Here is a 22,570-nt window from a genome sequence, read left to right as displayed (position 1 = left end):
CTCTCGCGTTTTAATTAGGTTGCTCCATTTTCTGGTTTCATCTTTCAACGTAAAGATATAGATATTTCTGTCGCCTTGTAACCTACACATGGAAATATCTCCAACGCATCCTGACATAGATTATCGATCGTGAACCGTTACTTTCCCAATTTCTCCAGAGTCTGACTCCAGCTAGCCAATCCGAGGAGGAGGAGGAGCTGCAGCAGCAGAAGCTACATAAATATATCGTACGAATCAATCAGGAGAAAGCCTGCCTTTGTTGAAAATATGATCAGGGTTTACCCAGGAAACCTTTTTCCACACGTTTACCTCAACTCAGGACAAAGGATTTCCTCAACAACATGTTAAACCGAACACATGGTTGTCGGTGTAGATAAGATTCCGTCTCCTTGCAAGTTACACCCATGAGAATAAAGCACCATGCAGTGTCCACGTTCAATGAATCTCCTTAGGTTTTATAACGAATCCGACCAGGAAAAAACGCCAGGTTCAACTAGGCACGCGGCTTTTCTTATCATCCAAATTAAAAAAGATTCGCCAGTTGCACCTGAGAGACGTCTTCGGGCTCTAGGAAGCTCAGTTTCGAAGGTGCAATTTTATCTATATAAGCAGCATCACAACCGGTTTCGAGAGACAAATGAAAAACAAACCTAGCTAGCTATCCAACCCAACAGGCAATATTAATGGCTTTCAAGTCAGAAGTCGAGAAGAAGAAAGAAACCGCACGTTTGGTGCCAACCTTGAGTTCCTCCAGATGCTTCAGTGATTAATCTTTGCAGCGTCGTGCTTTCTTTGCAATTCGCTTTCGCATTAATGGGTTCTGTTTTTTTGGTTTTGGTCTATTTTTGACTTTAAAAACATGGGTTATTTATGCAACAGGTGATGCTTTGGTAGTTGCCATTTTGTTTTTACGCACCAAAAGACCTTTTACTAGCTACCAATTTCTTTTCGGATATAATCCCTTAAAAGGGTATAGTTTCTTATTCAATGATGGGGTATTTTAATATCATGTGGATCGTTGTTTGTTAATATCAAAGAACTCACTGAAGAGTTTGGAGGAACTCATGGATGCCGCCAAATTTTCTTTCAATGATGACGAAGATGCATTTGTCACAGATTCTCAACTTGGAAAACTAGTTGAAGTGATAATTCTTCTGTTCTAAGCTCAAAATCACTTTTAATACATATTTGATGTGAGGTGAGAATCAACAGGCACCTGCATTACATGATCACATTGAGGAGAACAAAAAGAATACGAGCTCAAATCCCCTGCAATACCAGTGAAACCCTTTGTCTCAAGTATTGGGCCTTGTATTTCACAATCTGGGTTTTATGGGCTAAAACTTCTGAGCCCCATTTATTGACCATTTAACCTAACATTCCCAAAGTTTCGACAGGTCAACATTATAGGGAAACTGAGTTTACGCCTGGCGGCCCACGGAATGTTTAGTCGTACTAATGCAATGGCCCCACGCACAAATTGTTTTGGCCTTTTCGGGCCCCCAAACATGGAAAAGGGAACAATGATGATGAACTCACAGCCGTCAGATGGGGCTAGATCTGCAACAAGAATGGCCGTTCAAATTTTAAACCGCCTTATCGACATTCGACCGTTGGGGGGGGAGCTGCTCCTCAAGCTAAGCGTGAACTTCAAGGGAAAACATTAAAAAACACAAAACACATAAAAACAGCTAACAAAAGAGAACTTTTCTGCTCTTTATGACTTTGAAAGCAAATCCCATGGATTGCTAAGTAACTTAATTTAAATTAATTTAACACAAAGAAAAAATCTGTTGTTGTTTGGATTCAAAAAGCTGCAAAGTTTAAGGCCATGAGGATCATGAGACGCCATGGTTGGCAGCGACCTCTCCATCCTTTGCAGGTAAATGTCAAACTTAGACCCTTTTCTTTTATTGTCTTAGAATTGCTGACCATTTGTTTTGTGGATTGAAACTTTGAATTGAGTTGAAATTATTGGATTTGCAGATGGTGGGAATGGCGGTATACAGCTTTCTAGTTGTGGCCTTTTATACATTTCTAGGCCTCTTGCTTGGAAACAGAATTGCAGAAATAATTGTCACAACTATCTTTTCCTTTGTGGTAATCTTCTCTAAGCAAAACGTTTGAACCTTTTTATTCGTTTCTTCTTATCAGTTTTGATAGCCCAAAACTCACTGAGAATTAATGAGCTGTTTTAATTTGGTTTTCCAATTCCAGGCACTCTCTGTTATGTTCCTGTTTATTAGGTGTACTGCTATTGACCCTACTGATAAAACCAGCTCTAGGAAGAAGAAAAAAGACAAATCTAAAGGGGTTTTGAAGCTCAATTACGGGTTCATATTGACCCAGATTGTTGTAAGGTTTTTTAGGAGGTTGGAGAAGAAGATTCTTAGGACTTTCATAAGGAGGAAGTATTTGGATCCATTGAAAACCAATGTCCAAATGGAACCGTTGCTACCATTTCCCCTTGTCATGAAAGATGATGCAATTTCACCTGACCTTAAAGAGGATGACATCTCCTACTGTTCTCTCTGTGATTTTGAGGTTTGCATTTGTGCTAGTAACATTTAAAAAAAATAATAATAACAGATGGGTTCCCTTGTATTTTGTCTTTTACAACTTTCTCTACTTTATCTTAGGTGAAAAAACATAGCAAGCACTGTAGGACTTGCAACCGGTGTGTTGAAGGTTTTGATCATCATTGCAGGGTAAGGAGCGGGTTTTGAGTCTAATTTTGGGCCTTTTTTTTTTTCGTTTCTTTTTTCAGTTTGTAGTGTATTTTAGAAAGCAATTGCTGTGCATTGATGTAGAGTTGCTTGTTTTATGTCAGTGGCTGAACAATTGTGTAGGGAAAAGGAATTATACGACATTCATTCTTCTGATGATTTTTGTATTGTTAATGGTAAGTGGTGTTTTATGTCCTTCAATTGCTAGAGATCAACTATATTACGCTCCATCTTACCTCTAAAAGGGCTTGAAATTCTATTCACCCTGACAATTGAATCGTTACTCTTACAGCTAATCCTAGAAGGAGGAACTGCTATTGCCATATTCGTCAGGTGCTTTGCAGATAAGATAGGAATTGAGCAGGAGCTGGAGAAAAGGCTCTATATAGAGTTTCCTAGAGAAGTTCTTGCCACAATCACAGTAAGTATTATCTTTCTTACATTGCAGCTACATTTGGAGTACAAATTCTGGTGGGGGTTTAGTTTAACTCATGGAACTATAACAGATTTTGTTGGCTTTGTTTACTGCTTATGGCTCGGCAGCAATGGGACAACTTTTCTTCTTTCATGTAGTTCTGATAAGAAAGGTAAGTTATAGCTTCCCTCTTAGGATTAATTTGCAAAACCCAATAGAGTAATTTGAAAAAATAAGACGCCATGTCAGTTTGGTTAGGTAAAAAATAGAAACATTGTTGTACTAAGTTACGTGCTCGGTCGTTTCTACTTCAAGCTTCCCATCACTTGGCTTCCTTCAACATCACCACTGCAACTTTATGCACATGAATGAGGCTCTTTCCCATGTGGTCAATTTACAAGAAAAGATGTGGTTCTGGTGTGAGTCATATTCATTTAATTGTCACTCCATTATCATTCCGTTCGGTACTAGAAAATCATTTTGCGTTTCCTATGCTGATGAATTATATATTCCAATCATTACTGTAAAGCTAAGAAATAAGGGAAATTTTCTGTCGTTTTCATAGTGTACCCCATTTGTAATTATAACAATTTCGAGCATGTCACTACTCGTCAGCTAAACTTTGGCATGCATTTGTTAACTTCATGCCCCAGTCCTTGACGAAAATTTCCTTACGTTTCTTAGTATAGGATTCGAATTGTCACTATCTCAGCATGCGTGACATTTCGAAGCCCAATGGAACTTTTCACTTTCGCAGTTCTTGCCTGTCCTAACAATTTGACATTTGAAATATAGTAACTATTATGTTCGTATGTACCCACATGATAAGTTAATTAGCAGTTTTTAAGTAAATGTGAGGACTTTGGTTGTTTGTTTTATTCGTGCTTTCAACTTGAGTTGTGGCATATCTTGCTGCATCTATGCCTTTGAATGCACTGAAGAGGGTTCGGAATCAATGCCCTTAACTTGTTACTACACAGGCTTGAGCTGTTTAGTTCCGTTCCAGCCTCAATAGTATGTGTTGATTCTTGTTACAGGGAATGAGAACTTATGATTATATACTGGCAATGAAAGAGGAGAACCAATTTACAGTAGACGACCCATTTGACGACTCAGATATCTCGTCGGATGATAGTTCTGATTTTGATTCACCTGAAAAACCCACATTTGTGTCAAGGTTTTTGTGCAGAGGACAGAGAACTCAGGTATATACAAGACATCCCATCTTAAACTTTATCCAAAGATTTTGAGCAGGCTTGTCTTACTGGTCAGTTACAATTTCAGAACCCATCAAGATTGTCCATACGAATTGATGGAGATCCTGAAGCTTCCACCTTAACAAGCAAGAAACAAGGGTTCCATGTAAGCATTGACCCATGGAAACTGATAAATCTTAGCAGGGAGAAAGCTCTTCTAGCAGCAGAGAAGGCTAGAGAAAGGCTTATGAAACCAAAGCTAGCGGTGGAACTTGATCCATTGAAGCCACTACCACTGGAGACAAAACGTGGCCCACTAATGAACCCAGAGAGAAATATAGCCAATTCAGGAACAGCAACAACGCCTCTTATTTCCAAAGGCAGGCTTCCAGGTTCACCAGGAAGGTTTTCAAGCCCAAGGCGTCGATTTTCTGGTTCTACTACTATGTTCTCGAGTGTTATGCCATCACCAAAACAAAAATATAGAAGCAATTTCGATTTGAAGTTAACAGAGGTTTCCAAGGAGCTTGAAACATACATCTCAAGGCAGGTTTTATGTTCTGTTATTAAAAAAGATGGCAGTGAGGCATCTCCCAGATAAAGACGTTTGAATTTCAAGGTTCTCAGCCTCTGAGAAAGATTCGTTGGTTGCCTGTGTTCATTCTTGATGAAGCATCTCATCTCATTAGGTTTACAAGTGTATTTCATTTCTTTGTCATCTCTTTCACAGACTGTAATTGGATACTCCTTAGATTATTCAATACAAATACAGTTGAAGAACTTCCACCTAACTTAGCACATGCATTGATGCAACGAATCTTGTACCGTACCAAAAACAAGGACAGGTCGGGCACGTAATTGTTGTAGTATATTACCTGGGAACTTACTCTGCATAACCTTCCAAAGCATGGAAATTGCATTTCCATTTCATGAAAAGGATGCAACTTCCCAGGAAACAGACTGGATTGACCACCACCACAATGAAAGGCACCTCAAGAAATTACACAGTTTATGTAAAATTTTCTGTGATTCTGTTTTCATTGAGCTTTTGAATAACTTGCCCTTCGTAACATACCAAAATTTAATATGTTGGGATTTCAGACTGCGACAAGCAAAAAAAAAAAAACCCTTTCAGAGACATACTCATCTATGCATTTTTCTTACAAATCACTCAATTATTTGTTACTGCACACAAAGTTACAAGAAACAATCTCTCAACACCATCTCACAAGTCAACAACCACTTATCAGCTACTCCAATCAACTTCTTATGTCGGGCATCATTTCCTTGGCGAGGTGATGGGCTGTTGTGTTGAGAAATGGCAAGAATCAAATTTCCAACTAAAAATTTCAAAAACTCATGAAAGAGGGTGATTTCACCGCAAAGCAAATGCTATGTTTCCACTATTTACCAAGAAAGCAACCAAGAACCTCTGTTTTCATTACCTGAACTCCACAAATGATTTGATAGACGGTAACAGTCTGAATAATGCTTCGGGAAGATACTTTCCTTCAGAGGTTCACAAGTTTCTGGGGAAACCAAGGCAGAGTATCCTCGAATATTAGAGCAGTTCCATGAAGACTCTGAGGTTACATTGAGAGTAATATTCAATAAGCAAACATTACGAAAACTGTCCCCTTCTATGCCCTTGAGGAGGCCTGCAACTTTTATGTTATCTCCTACAACATCTTTAATCGTAATCCTTTCTATTACAGGGAGAGCATTTGGATCATAAAACTCATCTGGATGCTGAGAAAAATTACTATTGAACTTTAGAGCTGTGTCTACACCAGCCAAAGTAACGTTTGATATATAGATATTTCTCACATAGCCACCCCTTCCACGAGCTGTCTTTATTATGATAGCTGTGCTGGTATTGAAAAAAAATATGTTTTCTGCATAAACTTCAGAAACACCTCCAGACATCTCACTTCCAATTGCAATCCCAGAGCCATTTCGATTGTGACCAGTTAACCCGCGGATGGTAATATTTGTGCTGGGATGAGCAAATGAAATGCCATACTCATCCCACCCACTTTTGATGGCAATTAGGTCATCGCCAGTGCTGATATAACAGTCTTCAATGCAAACATCATCAGAAGAATCTGGATGTATTCAAACATATCAGTAAGAAAGATATGAGAGGTTAAAATGGAGTAGAAAATAGAGACAAGAATGTTGATTACACTTGGATACAAACATGTGTTACAAAGTAGAATCTTGCGTCTTGCAAAATTTGTTACATTTTAAAGTTGTTACAGCTTTAATTGCTTGCATTGCAATCATTCAAGAATACTTATTATTGATGAATCAAACAGAATTTTCAGGTTCGCATATAGAACTCACCTGGATCAATCCCATCTGTGTTTGGTGAATCCAGAGGAGCAAGAATTGTGACATTCTGGACTGTAACATGGCTGTTCATCAAGAAAAAAAAAAGTCTCAACTTAATTGATAAATGCTTTCACTCTTAATAGTTCTGTTCTAAAATGGTAATGTAAACACTTTAATTGCAACAAACAAGAAGAGCATGCTAATATTAATGAAGAGCACAAACCTGCAGTATACTGGGTGGATGGTCCAAAATGGTGAATTCAAGAAAGTCAAGTTTGTGATTAATACCCCAGTTGAGTTCATCAACTCAACCAGATGGGGCCGAGTATAATTCAGAGTTTTACTTCTGAACCAGTTCCACCAAACACTGCCTTGGCCATCAATAGTTCCATTATCACCTGCACGGAGAACCAATGGCATCAACAAATGAAACAAAATGCTCAGGGAAGAGCTTTCTTCATCAATGTTACTAACCTGTTATTATGACATCAGTCAAATTGCGTCCATATATGAGGCTTCGATGCCTTCCACCAGGTAACTCCCTACCTCGGCCATATGAAGGCAGAGGATCAACAACCGGCCAGTCATCAGAATTCTGAAACACCCAGAAGATATGCTATTATTCAATACGTGATAAGAAAACATCTCGAGCAGTAGGCTTACAACAGATGGGAATGCCCAGTTGAATTTGGGCATAGGCAGAAAAATATCATATAGACTAGCAGCAGAGCATCAATGATCATAAATGAGATGTTATTCTCGCATTACTAAATTAGTATGCTCACCATATAGAGCATTGACTTGCTTACAGATAGCCAAATGCAAATTCTCCGGTGTCAACACGTTGATTACATAGCATTGTAACAACAGTTCCCATATACAAGAAAATTTCCAGACAGAAGGGGATCATAGGAAAGACCACGCGACCAGGTTGCGATGTTCTTTTCACATCTTAGGGGTAAATGTTCTTTTGAAATAAGTTAAGGACTTACCTTTGATCCAAGAATTACTGCATCCTTATCTAACCACAAAGTTAGGTGACTGATGAGATCGAAGCTTCCTGTCAACCACCGGCCAGCTGGGACAAAAAGCTTGGCCCCACCTTTGTCAGCAAATGAATTGAGATAGAAGATGGCATTCTGAAACGCTTTCGTATTGAGAGTGACACCATCTCCAACTGCGCCAAATTCAGTAATAGTGACACTGTGAGGCCGAGTCTCGCCTGAGTTGGTCCGTTTGCAATGCAAGCTGCCCTTGACAGCCCATGTAGTATGACTGACAAATGCAAGTAGCAGAAGCACATCCAACAGCTGAAAATAAATGATTTTAGAATTGATCATGAATGTTGAATCAGAGATTAATAAGCAGCTTTCCTCCCCTTTATTCTTTAGTTATTCCTGATTGACCATTCAACAAACTCGGAGTTCAAATAAAAATGAAAGCCAGATTAACAACAATGCCAATCAAACGAAGTCTGAAAATTGGTAATGAGAAACATGCAAAAGTAGTGAGCGAGTAACTTTATCAACCAAGTCATGGATAATAAATGACTCACAGATTTCATGCCATAAAACTAGCAGATATACAGAAAAGTCGATGAAGCTGGGCTACATTTTACAAAAAGGATATCTAAGCAACAGCTGATCCCAAATGGAAGAAGCTAAATGCGTTTACTCACAACCACTAATTGTCTACAACACTCATAAAAGCTAAAAAGAAGAACCATTTCGCTCATTTAGATCCCAACAATGTTCTTAATCAATTTTGTAACGAGTGTAAAAGAATTTAGATGAGTCAAACTGTTCTCCCATAACACATTTTGAACATTTTGTTCAGATCTTGTTCAAAGTTCAAGCACTTAGTGTTGTAGCAGAATGACTAGGGACAAATTAAGACCCATTCAACAGAGAAATTTTTTTTTTCAAAACAACAAAAAAAAGAAAGTCAAGGGCAGGAGAAGCAATGATCAAACAACTCACACTGAAAGATCTCTTCATATGAATGAGATCTGCAATTTTCCCCTTCAGCCCAAGCACCTAAGAAGACAACTCGCAGATTCCACAAAGACCACACTCTCCAACTAAAGCCCTGTCCTTTTTATTTGATCAAAACAAAATAAAGACGAAGGAAAACACTTGGAAGAGGAGGAAGGGTTGTTTTTTTTTTTTTGTTGTTTTATTTTTTGATCAAGAATAAGATCTCCTTTCTCTAGCTAGCTAGCTAGCAGTAAGGCAAGTGTGTGTATGTGTGTGAGTGTGGGTGATTAGATGGGTCATTGAGAGAACCACCACCACCACCCAAAGAAAAATCATTGAAAGTGACCGTTGCTGCCCGCCAAAAATTAAGCAGTAGGTCCCTCTTATGTCTTCACCTGCTCCATTGCTACTCTTTCTCTCTCTCTGTCCTTGCTCTATACATTAAACTGATGAGAAGAAACGAAGGATTACCCAGAAAAGTTAAAGCTTTAAGGAAGCTGAAAATAGGTACAAACTCGATGAAATCGAAGATGGGAGTGGTTGGTAACCTGGTATATATGTTCTGATAAGTGAAGGGTGAGTGAGCTTTTTGGTGTCTGCTCTGGGCTTGTTTTTGTTTGCGTTTGTGACTGTTGGCTTCTATTTTGAGAGAAACAGAGGGACCTTTCCCTATAGAGAGAGCGAGTCTTCGTAGTGGGGTTGGACTGGAAGAGTCACACTTACACACAGATTAAAACTCTTGCATGAGATAAGGCATCCTAGCTAAACTCACTTTATCTCTATCCATCCATGTTCCTATCTCATTTCATGTGACAATCTTACTTACTTTAATTTGAGTTTGTAAAATCCGTCAAAAAGGTAATACATGCCAAAAAAACACCACTAATTTCACCTCCTCCATCACATGTTCAAAACAGGGATTTCCATAAAGCAGTTTCCTTCTTTTTCTGTTTTTGTGTTTTTTACCAGTAGTTTCCAATATACATAAGCTGATAAACCGAAGGCAGGACATAACTATGCATAAAACAAAACAAAAAGGAGCTGATAAGGAAATACAACAAAGTTTTGATTTTGGGAAGGGACATATAGTTCCTGCCAGGGAAAGCATTACAATTTACAAGAGCAACGGCGTCGTTTGCTTTGTCCAAATTGTTTTTGTTGGGGATAGTCCGTTTTCGTAACTGACGTACATGGATAGCTCTTGGTATCACTAATCCCGAGTTCATCGTTACATTAAAAAATTAAAAAATAATACTATAAGCTGTGGGTCAAATTTTTCTTTCATGTTCACATGTGGCTTCGCTTGTTTGACCAAAACGGGCTTGACCAGTTAAACAGGAGCCGAGCGGTTTAAACCAGTGGGCGTGGTGAAGTCTCTCACACCCACAGCGCAGGCTTTGGAAGCAGGGACCACCTCTGTCTTTCTCTCTCCATGACTCGGGGGGTTTAATCGTTTGACCCCTAAAGGGTAACCTTAACAAATCCCATTTGATTGGCCATTATTATGCCCTTAAAATCATTTTCCACATCTCCTTCTTCACTCATGCCTTCGCCCTTTTCTGTTTTTTCTTCTTGTTTTTACTTAGACAAAACAAACTGCATTCAGGTAGAGTTTAAGCCTCCCCTTTCACGATATTTTTATTGTTTTTACGTAAAACGTTTTAAAAAAAAATACTATCCCATGCCAGAAAGTCTACTCCTCGGTTCCACCTCCACGAGGTTATGTCTCATTCTCATTCCTGTCTTACGGACGAAATTATGAAACTACTTTGAAACATCATGATTATTAGACTAACATTTCTCTTTTACTAATTAAGAGAAACAGAAAAAACCCAGACAAGAATCCCTGTCCCAATGGTTTTTTATAACTTGGCTTCAACAAAACAACATAGAGAACAGGCGGACAGTGAGCAAAAAGTCAGTGACCAACTGACCATCTGATTACTTAATAAAGATCTTACAAAGCATTCTGTGTTAATCTCATGGCTGTGAATCGGTGAAGGTACTAAGTACTAACTGTGAATATTAAGGAAATAAGAAAAAATGTCCTGAAAGAAGGGGACAAAGTCCGAGGGGCAGGACGAGAGAGACAAAGGGGAAGTCTTTATCACGGTAATGCAAAACGAAAAGGTTTCCAAAGTCAGGCATCCAATGACCATTCAAACCAAAACTCTTAAAAACAGATTTCTCAAGTGTATTTTGTGACAGTCAAGTGTCAACATGCTGCAGGCTCCCCGCGTGCAAGGCTCGAGCCACTTCATTTGTGGGACTAAAGGGTTTTCGGTTTGTGTTTTTTTGCTTCAAGTTGGATGTTTACCTATTTCTTCCATCAAAGTTTCCTTATTTTTTACCAAATCTTTCTTAGATTTTGCCTTATATATTGCATTTGACTCATTGAAAAGGAACGACAACGACATACATTGAATGTGTGCTAACCCTGTTCTGGTTTCTGACCTCCTTTCTTCCACATCAATCATGATTTTGTATAGGAGAAAGTAATCTTGGATTTGGAGTAAGGTTTAGTAGGATAGTTTGAAATTTTATTGATCGAGAGAACAACTCCATTCATTACATATATGAAAATGACAATTCAAGCAACTTCCATTACTAGTACCATTAATATGTGCTAGACTTAACTAACAATGCTACAGGAAACTCTCAAGGAATAAGGGGTTTTTGCTTTTACATTGGCCAATGAATTTTCATTACACATCATGACCATTTCCTCATGTTTTCTTGGATCAACTTTCACAGCTCTACAACTCTGAGTTAATAATACGGCTTATTTGACTTCCACACGCATAATCAATACTTAATAGCAATAATTAACTTGGGTTAATTTCTAATTAACATTTAACTCGGCGTGCCCTTACTTAAGCTACCTAATTGATCTGAACTCTTTTATCAAGCATGTTGGTGTTGAAGTGCCAAGAGAGTATTTGGGGATATAAATTAATATAATGTCTAATTAATGCTGATTTGGTACGACTTATATTCATTAAAATATTAACAGTTCATCATGTCAATTCATTACGTGATGGCATGATTGAATTTCCCTTTAAAGTATGGGTCTATACACCATTCCTAAACAATTTAAGCAAACAAAGTATATATATATTTTACTAGTAACAGTAGTCCATCCCTGTCAGCAATGGGAAAAAAACAGTTATTGAGCTGACCCAACCTTTTTCTGAGAATCATTAGATTTCTTAGGTTTCTTTATGCCCTCTTTTTTATGTTGTTTGGATTCCATCTGGGAAAGAAAGAACATTTCGCCTACCATCTGGTGCTATGTAGACTGCTGCAGGAATCGGTTTAGCCCTTTTTTTCTCCCTCCATGGAAGCTAACAGTATCTAATGGGAGGAGGACTTGGGGAATCCTGATTATAAAATGCCTAACGAAATAATACTAATGGAACAAGCAACAAAAAGAAAGGATGTTGTAGCAATTTTATTCTCGTGTGCATTATTACCACAGGACAAACTTGACAATATTGTCAAAGGTTTTTCCTTCTCTACAGTAGACTGACAGGTAGCTTTAATGGACCGCCATGTTAGCAACAAACCCACCTACGTCCTTGTCTGTTGTGTATAAATAATAATACTTCACCATAATAATGCAGGCAAAAGCATCGCGTTTCCATGTGGTAGAGACCCTCACACATCGTTGCATCTACACGGCTACACCCCATTTGTTTTTAATTATAATATTGTTAGTGCATGTCAGTCTGCACTAACTGAAACAAGACTAATGGTCATTAATCACTGCTGATGATAGTCCTCTATAATGGAATATGCGAAGCAAAATGTACACAAAGGTAAACCATCTCTAGTTAAGATGATTTGCACATTGACTTTACAGGTAAACAAACAAGAGAAATTTCATCTAACCCCATTGGCCCATTGAGCTGCTATGGCCTATGGGTATATTCTTCTGTTAAGAATCTGTCAAAAACGAAAACGATTCATTATCGTCTGAAGCAAAGAGAATCGTGCCTATAGCATCACCCGAAACAAACAAATAAAACCTAACAAGAACACCAATACATTGCTGCTTGGTAGGACCATTTTGTAATAGATGCTATGTGCCTGGATTTATGCATTACACAATTAATTATTAAAAATGAATAATGCTTAGAAGAAACGTTGCCGTTGACCCATTGTTGATGATGATATATTTAATGTGTTGATAGGATGATTATTGAATTAATTGATTAAAAAAAGGTTATGATGCAGCATACCCCTACTTGGCATAACATTGGATTAAAGGCAGTGACCATCCCAATTTCTCTACAAAAATCACTTTAAAATTCTGGGTTTTTTGTTTTCTTTGGATCAGTACTGTCTCAAGTGTGTCCTTAGAGTAGTTCTTTTTGACTCCATCCAAGATCTTTGAGTGAGGACCACACCCAATCTTTTTGCTTGATTTTTCATTTATTTTAGCTTTAGAACAAATTAATCATAATAATTTACTACATTGATACTCGATTTTTATGTTTTTGGGAACTTATTCCAATAATTTCATATTGGGCACAAAACATGCTAAGGATATGGGACCAATACTGGAAATTGTCCCCTCCTCCACAATTGATGGGCCCTCGAACCAAATTTTTTTTTAAAAAATATAAATGTCCGTACACATGAAATTTTCCTGTTGCTTTACTTTTTGTTTACACTTGATGATGATACCATAGCTCCAACTCTTTTCTTATTCCTCTCTTCCCTTTTCTTTTGTATAGTAAGACTAAACTTTTTTTTGTCCTTTCTGGGCAGGTCATTAGATTGGGTTTAGTATTTTCTTTTCTTTTTTTTTCCCATTTTATGGTACCAAAAGGAATGAAGAACATTAAGAAAAGAAAATTAAATTAGAGCTCTAAGCTGGAGCTAGCTGTGGGCCTAATAACTTGATATTTACTAATTGGGCTAATTCCTGGCCTATCATCATCTACAGGGCGTAAAGTTTGATGGCCCAATGTCCTTTTACTCAGTTTTTGGGCTAATCGAAGCTGTCTCTGGCAAATTACCCTTTTCAAAACCATTCTTTCAAGCTTTTCATCAAACAAGTAGCGAACTCTGAAGAGAAGCATGCCGATTAGAAATAAGGCTGCCAAGAACATCGTCGATGGCTCTCTTCCTCAGCAGCCAGAGTAAGTCTGTCTTCCCTTTTATTGCTCTTATACAAATTCTGGGTCTTTGATTTAATTCCTTTATTAATTAATTTATTTATTTGTCCTGGCAGTTGCTATGAAGGGGAACGTCTCGTTCGCGTGCTTAAATCAATCCAAAGGTAAATGATTCAAACGCATTATCGATAATTAAAGCAAAATACCCCTTTTTTTTCGGGATTCAGCTACTTGTTATTTAATATTTTAAAATTATTGCTATGAACAGAGGGGTAGAGTCAGCAAGAGAATTGGCTGGAAACTCCTTCCCTGAAAAAATATGGCTTAAGGTTTAATTCCTTATTCAATGCTTTATTGAATTGTTTAGTTGTTTGGACTTTGTGGTTTAATTAAAATCTGATTATATGTATTTGGGTCACTGTTATTAGCAACAATTTGCAATTGGTGTTAATGACGTGACACGTGTACTTGAACGGATGGCGCCCATTGCTGACAAGGGGAGCTCTGCACAAGCCCCTTGCGTTAGGCTTCAGGTTGGCTACCCTGTTTGTAAATTTGAAATTTAAGTGATCTGCCAATGTTTTTAGAACATGCAGTATGTAGTTGTTTATTGTTGTTTGAGTTTGTAGGCCATTTTGTTAGCTGCTGATTGCAATCCACGGTGGTTAACGAAGCACCTGCCGACCTTGGCTTCATCAAGAAAGGTACCATTGATCTTTGTTAAAGATAATAAAAAGGGATCTTTAAGATTGGGTGAGCTCGTCAAGCTAAAGACAGCCATTGTAATTGGAGTGAAGGTTAGGGGTTTTAATCTGCAGATTGTCTTACTATTCCGATGGTATTTCTTGTTATTTGCTGAAATATTTGTCTTCTAAATGCAGGCTAGAGGAAATGCAATCAATCAGATAATCGAGGAAATTCTTGATGGAGGTGAAGTGAATGATGGAGCATTGCTTGAAGTCCATTGAGATGCCTTGGCGACAATGTTTAGTAACCTGCCTGCCAGTCACTGGCCCTCGGAGTAGAATGGAATGGATGTCACTACTTGGCAAAGTTGGAAATGCTTGGCTGTAAATCCTGAGAGCTCATTTTCCCTGGTTAGATGCCTGATGTGGTAAATCTTGACAGCGGTTGTAAATGAAGACATCTATTCTGGAATTATTAACTTTTAACTTACAGAAATGGATACTATTTTGCCATTTTGCCTAGTTTAATCACCTCAAAGAAATGGTAGATCAGTGATATTGCCAATAATAAAAAGGGGGAAAAGGAAAGAAAAAACTTTCATTGATCTTCAAATGTGAGTTACATGACCTTTAGCAAAAATGTTTCAGTTCCTAAAAATCTGAGCGGTGTGGTTCTATGGTACAATAAACAGGACATACTTTTTCGTTTTTCAACTGAGATCTATACAGCCTTGACATAATCATATACTAGAACAAAAGGATACTTCTAATTTATCACTAGGCCCTTTGAATGATCCCAAGATTTGTACTTGATACGAGCATTAGGCGCTGGCTTGGGGGCTCGCAGCTGACGAAGATGACTCAACTGCACCAACTGGTTTAGGTCTCTGATTACTACTACCATTTGTAACAACTTTATCCGACTTCTCCTGATCCTTCTTTACCATCACTGGTTGGAACTGACAAATTGTGAACAAAGAACTAGTTAACATGACATGCCATGTATGGAAAAAGTAGAGCTTCCATAATTTTTAGGTCCAGGTTTCCGTTTCATACCTGATATATTGAATATATTACATTTCGTCTTATCTGTGCCATCATATCCAAGAAGAGATTATAGCCTTCAAGCTTATACTCGATCAGTGGATCACGCTGAGCATATCCACGTAAGCCTACGGCTTGTTGTACAAACTTGAGAGCTTGCAAATGTTCTTTCCACAGGCGATCAATATTGCTCAAAATTAAGAATCTTTCAGCTTCCTTCATCAACCCTTCTGCTTGCTTCTCCATGGTATCCTAAATCCAAAATTTTGGGGAAATCACCACCAAGAAATAAGCAAAATACAGAATACCATATGCTTGAATCTTGTGTAGGCACCCCAAGAAAAAACAGTTTAAGCATTCAAGACTCCTAATTATCCACAAACCAAGCAAAGATGTTGATACTTGGAAGCTTAGACGTGCTAATATACAAATTCCATTTAGGGCTTACACATGTTCACGATTTACAACAATTCAGCAGAAACTTGATATCTGCAAAAGATAAATATACTGACCCTTTTCTGCAAATATGCTTCACGACCACGAAGACGAAGGTAATCCTGTAATTCCTCATAACTTGAACACTGGCTCCTCAATACATCTGGGGTCAGATCATTCAACAGGTAGCAGTACCTAAAATTGTGGCAGTATGTTTGCCAGAAAAATTATAATGTTTCCACATAAAACACAACAAGATCCAGAACATTATCATGATGAACGATATCCTACAACCTTCAGGCAATTTTTACTTTTAAGTGCAGAAGTGTAAATCCTTGTTTTGAAACCCTGAAAAGGAAGCAGGCTAGAATAATAGTTGCAATTAGTTGACCGGATTATAAGTGAACATTGCTTCAAGTAATTAGACAGAATTCCTGTCACTAGCTTCTTGTGCATTTGGATCTTTTTTAGAATCAAGCAGAGAATAAAAGGAGCCTCTTACTGTTGAAGTTTTGCAATGAGCTTTTCAAGATCCCAGCTTTCCTTTGAAGCATCCGGACCAATATTCGCCTATTAGTCATAAGAATTAAAATGAATAAATTCCTTGAGACCTGATTAGAACCTAGATAGACATGAAAGAGAGAGATTTAGCCCAATTCACAAATAGTTCACCTCTAAGATGTCATCCATTGTCAATTCAGCATATTCAATAATAAGAGATTGCAGATTGTCGGACATAAGGGCCCGTCTTCTCTCTGTATAGACACGGTCCCTTTGACTGTTCAAGACCTCATCATACTCAAACAATTGTTTACGAATATCAAAAAAGTAGTTTTCCACTTTGCGCTGAGCTTCATCAAGTGCTTTAGTCAACATCTTGGATTCAATTGGTAGGTCTTCAACTCTGAAAGCTCTCATCAAGCCCTTCAAGTGTTGACATCAAAAAGTTTAACAAGCATATCAAATAGTGAACAGAAACTAGAAAACTGCAACACAGGGTAAACCTGAATTCTGTCTCCCCCAAAAATACGAAAGATGTTATCTTCTAGACTAAGAAAAAAGCGAGAACTTCCAGGATCCCCTTGCCTGCCACTTCGGCCACGCAGCTGCATGGACACAAAATGCAATTTAAATTTGAAAATACACTACAGAAGCTTATTTTATGCAAAATGAACATAACAAGAAAGCAGAAATGTTTTTCTTTTCTATTTTTTCCCTCTCATTTTGAAACAACAAAAATAAAGAACTGGGAAAAGCCCCTTGACTCAAACGGACAATGCTGTAATCAAATTGCCAAATTAAATTTTATAAATGTATTTCAAATTAACCTGATTGTCTATTCGCCGTGACTCATGACGTTCTGTCCCCACCACATGAAGCCCACCTGCTGCCACAACCTGCAGCGACATAGAAATTAAGAAATTGCAGGTAACACTAACAACTAAAAACAATTATAAGTTTATTCAGGGGGGAAAAGTCAACCTGCTTCCTCTCTTCCTCAGTGTAGGCCTTATATTCCTTTACAATTTCTAAAAACGCACTTCGCAGCTTGGCAATAACTTCATCCTCAGCAGGGCCCTGTATATATAAAAGTAAAATGACAACTATTTGGTAGTATATTAATGGACCCAATAATTCTTAACAGGTAACAAGAGGTTTAAAAGTGAAACAAATCATATAACATATGCAGAAAAATCTCTTTCATTCATAGTACACCTTTTCACAAGAATAAGACAGGCGCTCCTCAGCTTCCAGCTCACTTAAAGATTTCTTGCCCCAAGTTTTGACAGCCAACTCTACAGCTTCCTCGGCTAACTTGGAATTCTTGCTGGATAGCTTGCAAGGGAATAACTTCTCATTCACCTAGAATATGAAGTAATAGTTAGCACCAGCTATCCAAACAAAACTAGAAGTCAAGAATGCAGCAATCTTAACATGAATTAAATTTATCTACCAAAATCAAAGTTAGTTTCATATAGCAATACAAATAAAACCTTCCATGTCTTCATAGGAGGAGGTTTCTTCACTGAGACAAAGACTCCCTCAGCTGGCTTAACAACTCTGCAACATATATGCACTTTTAGAGACAATGTAATCCACTTTCCAAGATGCAAGCAGCCATTATGAGGCTGAGCCACACAGCAATAACCTAGAAACCATTACAAGAAAAACGAATTTAATGAATATCAGCTTGAACCTTGGCATTAGCATCTCACGTAGCTTCAGCCTGGCCATAAATTCTGCATTGCCACCAAGGATTATGTCTGTTCCACGACCAGCCATATTGGTAGCAATAGTCACTGCCCCTAGACGACCGCTCTGTGCTACAATCTCTGCTTCTCTTTCTACATTCTCTGGTTTCGCATTGAGAACCTTTACAAATAAAGCTATTAATCTCTCACCCAGAATCCATTAAATATGGCAGCTAGGTTATGTTTGACTTTCTTTTCCTCAAAGCTTGAGAAGAAGTTAAATAGGTCTGTTGAAAAAGACTTCAATAAAGTTCTTCATTTCAGGGACAAGTCTTTGTTTTTAACGTTTAAGTAATCTGCAGTCTCCCAAATTTAATAACCTTATTGACAACTCAAAAAAGGCCTTACCTCATGGGAAATTCCTGCTTCTTGCAATTGCTCTGACAATGAGTCACTTTGCTCAACACTTGTTGTGCCAACAAGTACTGGACAACCTGTCTTATTCATTCTAGAAATTTCTACAACAACGGCCTGCCATTTTCCATTAGTTGCTCTGAAAACTACATCAGACTCATCCTGAGAAAGACATTAAAGTGCAACGGGATTAGGATAAAACTACAGACTTTTGAGATTCAGATCAAAATAGAAAAATTACATTTAAGGTTTTTTCTCCTTTTTCTTTCAAAATCCTTTCTTGCATATAAGGACCTGAAGTACAATTCAAAAAGTTATACACCATGGATGGCAAACTAGAAGGCACCTTTCTAATCATGGGCTTGTTTGTGGGGACAATCGTAACTTTAAGCTTGTATATGCTCTCAAATTCTGTGCTTTCAGTTGCTGCAGTGCCAGTCATTCCACAAAGTTTTGGAAACTATTGAGCAAATGTGTAAGCATTAGGAAGTTGAATGAACATAAATTCTGAAAGAGTTCCACTAAATTGTCTGAGAGAACATATTCTCCAACCTGGAGAAAAAAGTTCTGGTAACTGATTGAGGCCAGAGTTATAGTTTCATTTTGAATAGGTAAACCCTCTTTTGCTTCAACTGCTTGATGAAGTCCATCACTCCATCGCCTCCCCTGATGGAAAGACAACAACATTATATATACAATTCAATGTCCTAATTTATAGATAAATTGAATTGTTTCCCTAAATTTTTTATTCTCATGCAAGTGATATTAAAATTAACTGCTAGCTACATTTTCTTCATTCAGTAAGCAAGCCAGAGAAATAGATTTACCTGCATAACTCGACCAGTAAATTCATCTACAATAAGCACCTCCTGGCCACGGATAATATAATTTACATCTCTAAGAAACAATTCCTTTGCTTTAATAGCATTCAAAACAAAAGATGCCCATTGTTCCCGTGGATCATACAAATCTTTCACATCCAGAATTTCTTCAGCATCTTCATAACCCTGTTCTGTAAGAAGAACAGTTTTCTGCTTCTCATCTACCTGCAAAAACAACCTTGTTACTAAAAGGGGATTTTAATTTTTTTCCCTTTCAAATCCCACTTTCTTATTTCTTTCATGTCCTTGGATCTATGTTGACAGTGATTCTCAATCAGCACAACGCCAACTTGAAATCATGCTTATATTGACCAAAACAAAAGATTAAGAATCACCCTTACACCAATAAATTTACAAGAACCATATAACGAGACTCCAACTTCAATATTCTAAGTATTATAATAATTTTTGCTGATGTAACAATGAAAGTAATAAGAGGATTGGTTTGGTCGAAGAAAAACAGTCCTAGTATTTAGATTGTACTAGTTTTTTGAGAAAAAGAAAAATAATACAGGTTAGCAGGCTTACGGTATAATGTATATCTCGTTCAAAGGCAGCAGCTATTTTTGCTGCTTTATAATACTGATCACTAGGTTTTTCGGCAGTCCCAGATATGATAAGAGGTGTTCTTGCTTCATCAATAAGGATGGAATCGACCTCATCTATGATACAATAATTGAAATCCCTCAAAACAAGCTCCTCAACACTCTGCATATAGCAAAAAGTCCACTCAGAAAGTAGAAATGCTATTAAGTAATATCTTGATTGAATTGAAGCAACCACTAGTTAAAAAAAAAAAAAACCGCATATAAGGCGAGACAAGAATTACTTTCCGTGGCAAGATTGTCTCTCAAGTAATCAAAACCTAGCTCACTATTGGTGACATAAGTGATGTCACACAAGTAATTTTCCCTTCTCTGTTCACTTGTCATGTTCTCTGCCAAAAAAGAAAAATAGTTAGTTGTTATACTACAATGATCATTAAATTTACAAATCAACATGCAGCTCAAATCCGCTGAGGTCTGATTGACTGCCTTCAGTAAAAGAAGTGAAGATCAGAAAAAAAAAAAAGAAAAGAAAAGGGGAGCAGAAGGTTGTGGGGGGGGGGGGGGGGGGGGGGCGCACATAGAGTATAATATATGCAAAAGAATGAGACCTACGTTGTATTAGTCCAACCTTCAACCCAAGAAAGCGAGGAACTTGACCAACCCACTCACAATCACGTCTGGCCAGATAATCATTGACGGTAACCACATGAACTCCTTTCCCACTTAATGCATTCAAATAAGCTGGTAAGACAGCAACAAGGGTCTTTCCTTCTCCAGTTCTCATTTCAGCTATTTCTCCCTTATGAAGAACCATGCCACCTACATGACCAAAGTTCAAGAAGCTTGAGGAACTTCCATTACAAGTATAAGAAAAACTTCTAGAACTAGATAAGTAAAAAATCAAGAATGCAATTCACAAATGAAGTGGGCACTTATCTCCACTTGCAATTCAAACACAATTGATAGTAACAAGTTATACTTCAAACTAAATGTGGGTGGAAGCAAGCACTATACATTGGATTGGTGTAGAAGTAGTCCCAATGTCCCAATAACATTTTCAACTAGCATATATATTATTGCCACAGTTACTTGGCACCTAAAACTTTTGGTACAGAAATCAAAATAGCAATCAGCAACAAGCATCAAATTGAATTTATTTAGAAGGACCGGACACTGCCGTTTAGAAGGCAAGAGAGAGTCAAATTAGTACATATGGATTCTGACCAGGTGTTAGATATGAACATAAGACTTTACCTATCAGTTGGACATCAAAGGGACGGAGGCCAAGGACCCTCTTGGAGGCCTCTCTTACAACAGCAAATGCCTCCTGCAACAAAATTACTTATTTAATTATAAACTAAAGTGTATCATACCAAGAAAACCAGGACAAAGTGACGAATGAGACTGAAAATTAGAAGAAAATTTTTTAAACTTTTGCTTTGAACGTTGTACGTTATCTAACTATAGAATACTAAAATACTAGTGAAATTGTAATCCACCATTTCCCATTCAAAAACATTTATTTCTTAACAATGATTCAAACTTACAGGCAAAAGAGAGTCCAAAGATTCGCCTTGAGAGGCACGTTCCTTCAAAGCAAAAGTCTTTTCCCTCAGCTCTGCATCAGTTAACGCAGCCATCTCCGATTCCAATCTGTTAATAGCCGTCACAGTCCCCGCGTATTGCTGCCTGGTGGACTCTCCAGTATCATTACCTTTGAAAATCCCACCCAAAAGACCTCCCAATGAAGCCCTAACACCCATCCTCCGCCTCCTCCAACTTCCCAATCTAGGTGTTCCCGCTCCAAGTTCAGCCACTCTAAGGGACTTCCCAGTAAAGAACGAGGAACCCGCATGGAGAATTGGAGGGTAGTTTTTGTTTCTGTAGTTGAAGATAAATTTGGAAGCAAATGGTGAAACAGAGGGCGAGTGGTGGTTTACCAGAGTGGAGTCGAAGAAGGGTGCTGCCATTATTGAGGAGAGATTCAATTACTGGGAAGTGGGTGGATTTGGGATTATTTTGTTATGAGAAGCGAAGACAGTGTGAAGGAAGAGGAACTAGAGAGGTTAGAGAAGGTGGCGAGGAAGGGTGCTCTGTTTTCATGCTCTGTTTTGTTTTTACTTTTGTTGAGTGATGGTGAGAAAGAAGACACTGAGACGTTGCGGGGATAAGGTGCGTGGTGGGAGAATCTAGTCGTTGAAACTTACGGTTAACATGTGGCGTTGCGTACAACCATCAATCAATCAAATAGTCAAGCCCCTTCCTTTTTTAACACAACCACATCGAGTTACGAGCCGTTTAGTGAAAGGTACTTTCTTTTCTCCCATCTTGTTGGATAAAGAATTACCATCAAAAGAAATTTTTTTTTTTTTTAGTTTGATGGAATTCCTTGTTTCCTTTCCGCTCAACTGCACCAAAATGAGTTGCCACTGGCACCATTAAAATGAAGCAAGCAAGAGGTGTTCCAGCTTATACCCTGTCTCAAGGTATTTCGATCCAAAGTTCTTACTCCAAAAGGTCAAAGATGTTTACAATAATACAATGATTCATGCTACATTTGCTTCAAGCACCTCAACAGCACAGATGCAGGCCAGTGGGGC

The 22,570-nt window shown here is 38.0% G+C and overlaps 4 protein-coding genes across 4 annotated transcripts; 2 read left to right on the top strand and 2 right to left on the bottom strand.

Annotated features, from left to right (window-relative positions):
• Positions 1,619–5,463, top strand: LOC18613813 (protein S-acyltransferase 18). Its single transcript, XM_018113987.1, has 9 exons — positions 1,619–1,882; positions 1,987–2,100; positions 2,218–2,544; positions 2,640–2,708; positions 2,831–2,902; positions 3,019–3,147; positions 3,233–3,313; positions 4,179–4,346; positions 4,426–5,463. The coding sequence occupies exons 1-9, from the start codon at positions 1,832–1,834 to the stop codon at positions 4,936–4,938; spliced, it is 1,524 nt and encodes a 507-aa protein (XP_017969476.1). The 5' UTR covers positions 1,619–1,831; the 3' UTR covers positions 4,939–5,463.
• On the bottom strand, positions 5,346–9,356 carry LOC18613812 (probable polygalacturonase). Its single transcript, XM_007051240.2, has 7 exons — positions 8,651–9,356; positions 7,664–7,981; positions 7,146–7,266; positions 6,895–7,069; positions 6,684–6,754; positions 5,783–6,442; positions 5,346–5,640 (listed from the first exon to the last, which is right to left on the bottom strand). The coding sequence occupies exons 1-7, from the start codon at positions 8,666–8,668 to the stop codon at positions 5,597–5,599; spliced, it is 1,407 nt and encodes a 468-aa protein (XP_007051302.2). The 5' UTR covers positions 8,669–9,356; the 3' UTR covers positions 5,346–5,596.
• LOC18613811 lies at positions 13,320–14,969 on the top strand. The gene is made up of 6 exons (XM_007051239.2): positions 13,320–13,794; positions 13,887–13,934; positions 14,039–14,099; positions 14,199–14,303; positions 14,400–14,567; positions 14,652–14,969. The coding sequence occupies exons 1-6, from the start codon at positions 13,733–13,735 to the stop codon at positions 14,736–14,738; spliced, it is 531 nt and encodes a 176-aa protein (XP_007051301.2). The 5' UTR covers positions 13,320–13,732; the 3' UTR covers positions 14,739–14,969.
• LOC18613810 (protein translocase subunit SECA1, chloroplastic) lies at positions 15,035–22,168 on the bottom strand. The gene is made up of 20 exons (XM_018122749.1): positions 21,518–22,168; positions 21,225–21,297; positions 20,583–20,789; positions 20,256–20,359; positions 19,951–20,130; positions 19,369–19,587; positions 19,094–19,207; positions 18,888–19,001; positions 18,536–18,703; positions 18,133–18,308; positions 17,930–17,996; positions 17,652–17,798; positions 17,418–17,513; positions 17,264–17,332; positions 16,940–17,041; positions 16,608–16,859; positions 16,438–16,505; positions 16,013–16,130; positions 15,513–15,752; positions 15,035–15,415 (listed from the first exon to the last, which is right to left on the bottom strand). The coding sequence occupies exons 1-20, from the start codon at positions 21,938–21,940 to the stop codon at positions 15,278–15,280; spliced, it is 3,075 nt and encodes a 1,024-aa protein (XP_017978238.1). The 5' UTR covers positions 21,941–22,168; the 3' UTR covers positions 15,035–15,277.

This window comes from Theobroma cacao, chromosome 1 (genome assembly GCF_000208745.1).
Source record: "Theobroma cacao cultivar B97-61/B2 chromosome 1, Criollo_cocoa_genome_V2, whole genome shotgun sequence".
Classification (NCBI taxonomy): Eukaryota; Viridiplantae; Streptophyta; class Magnoliopsida; order Malvales; family Malvaceae; genus Theobroma; species Theobroma cacao.
This window is presented reverse-complemented; position numbering and strand designations above follow the sequence as displayed.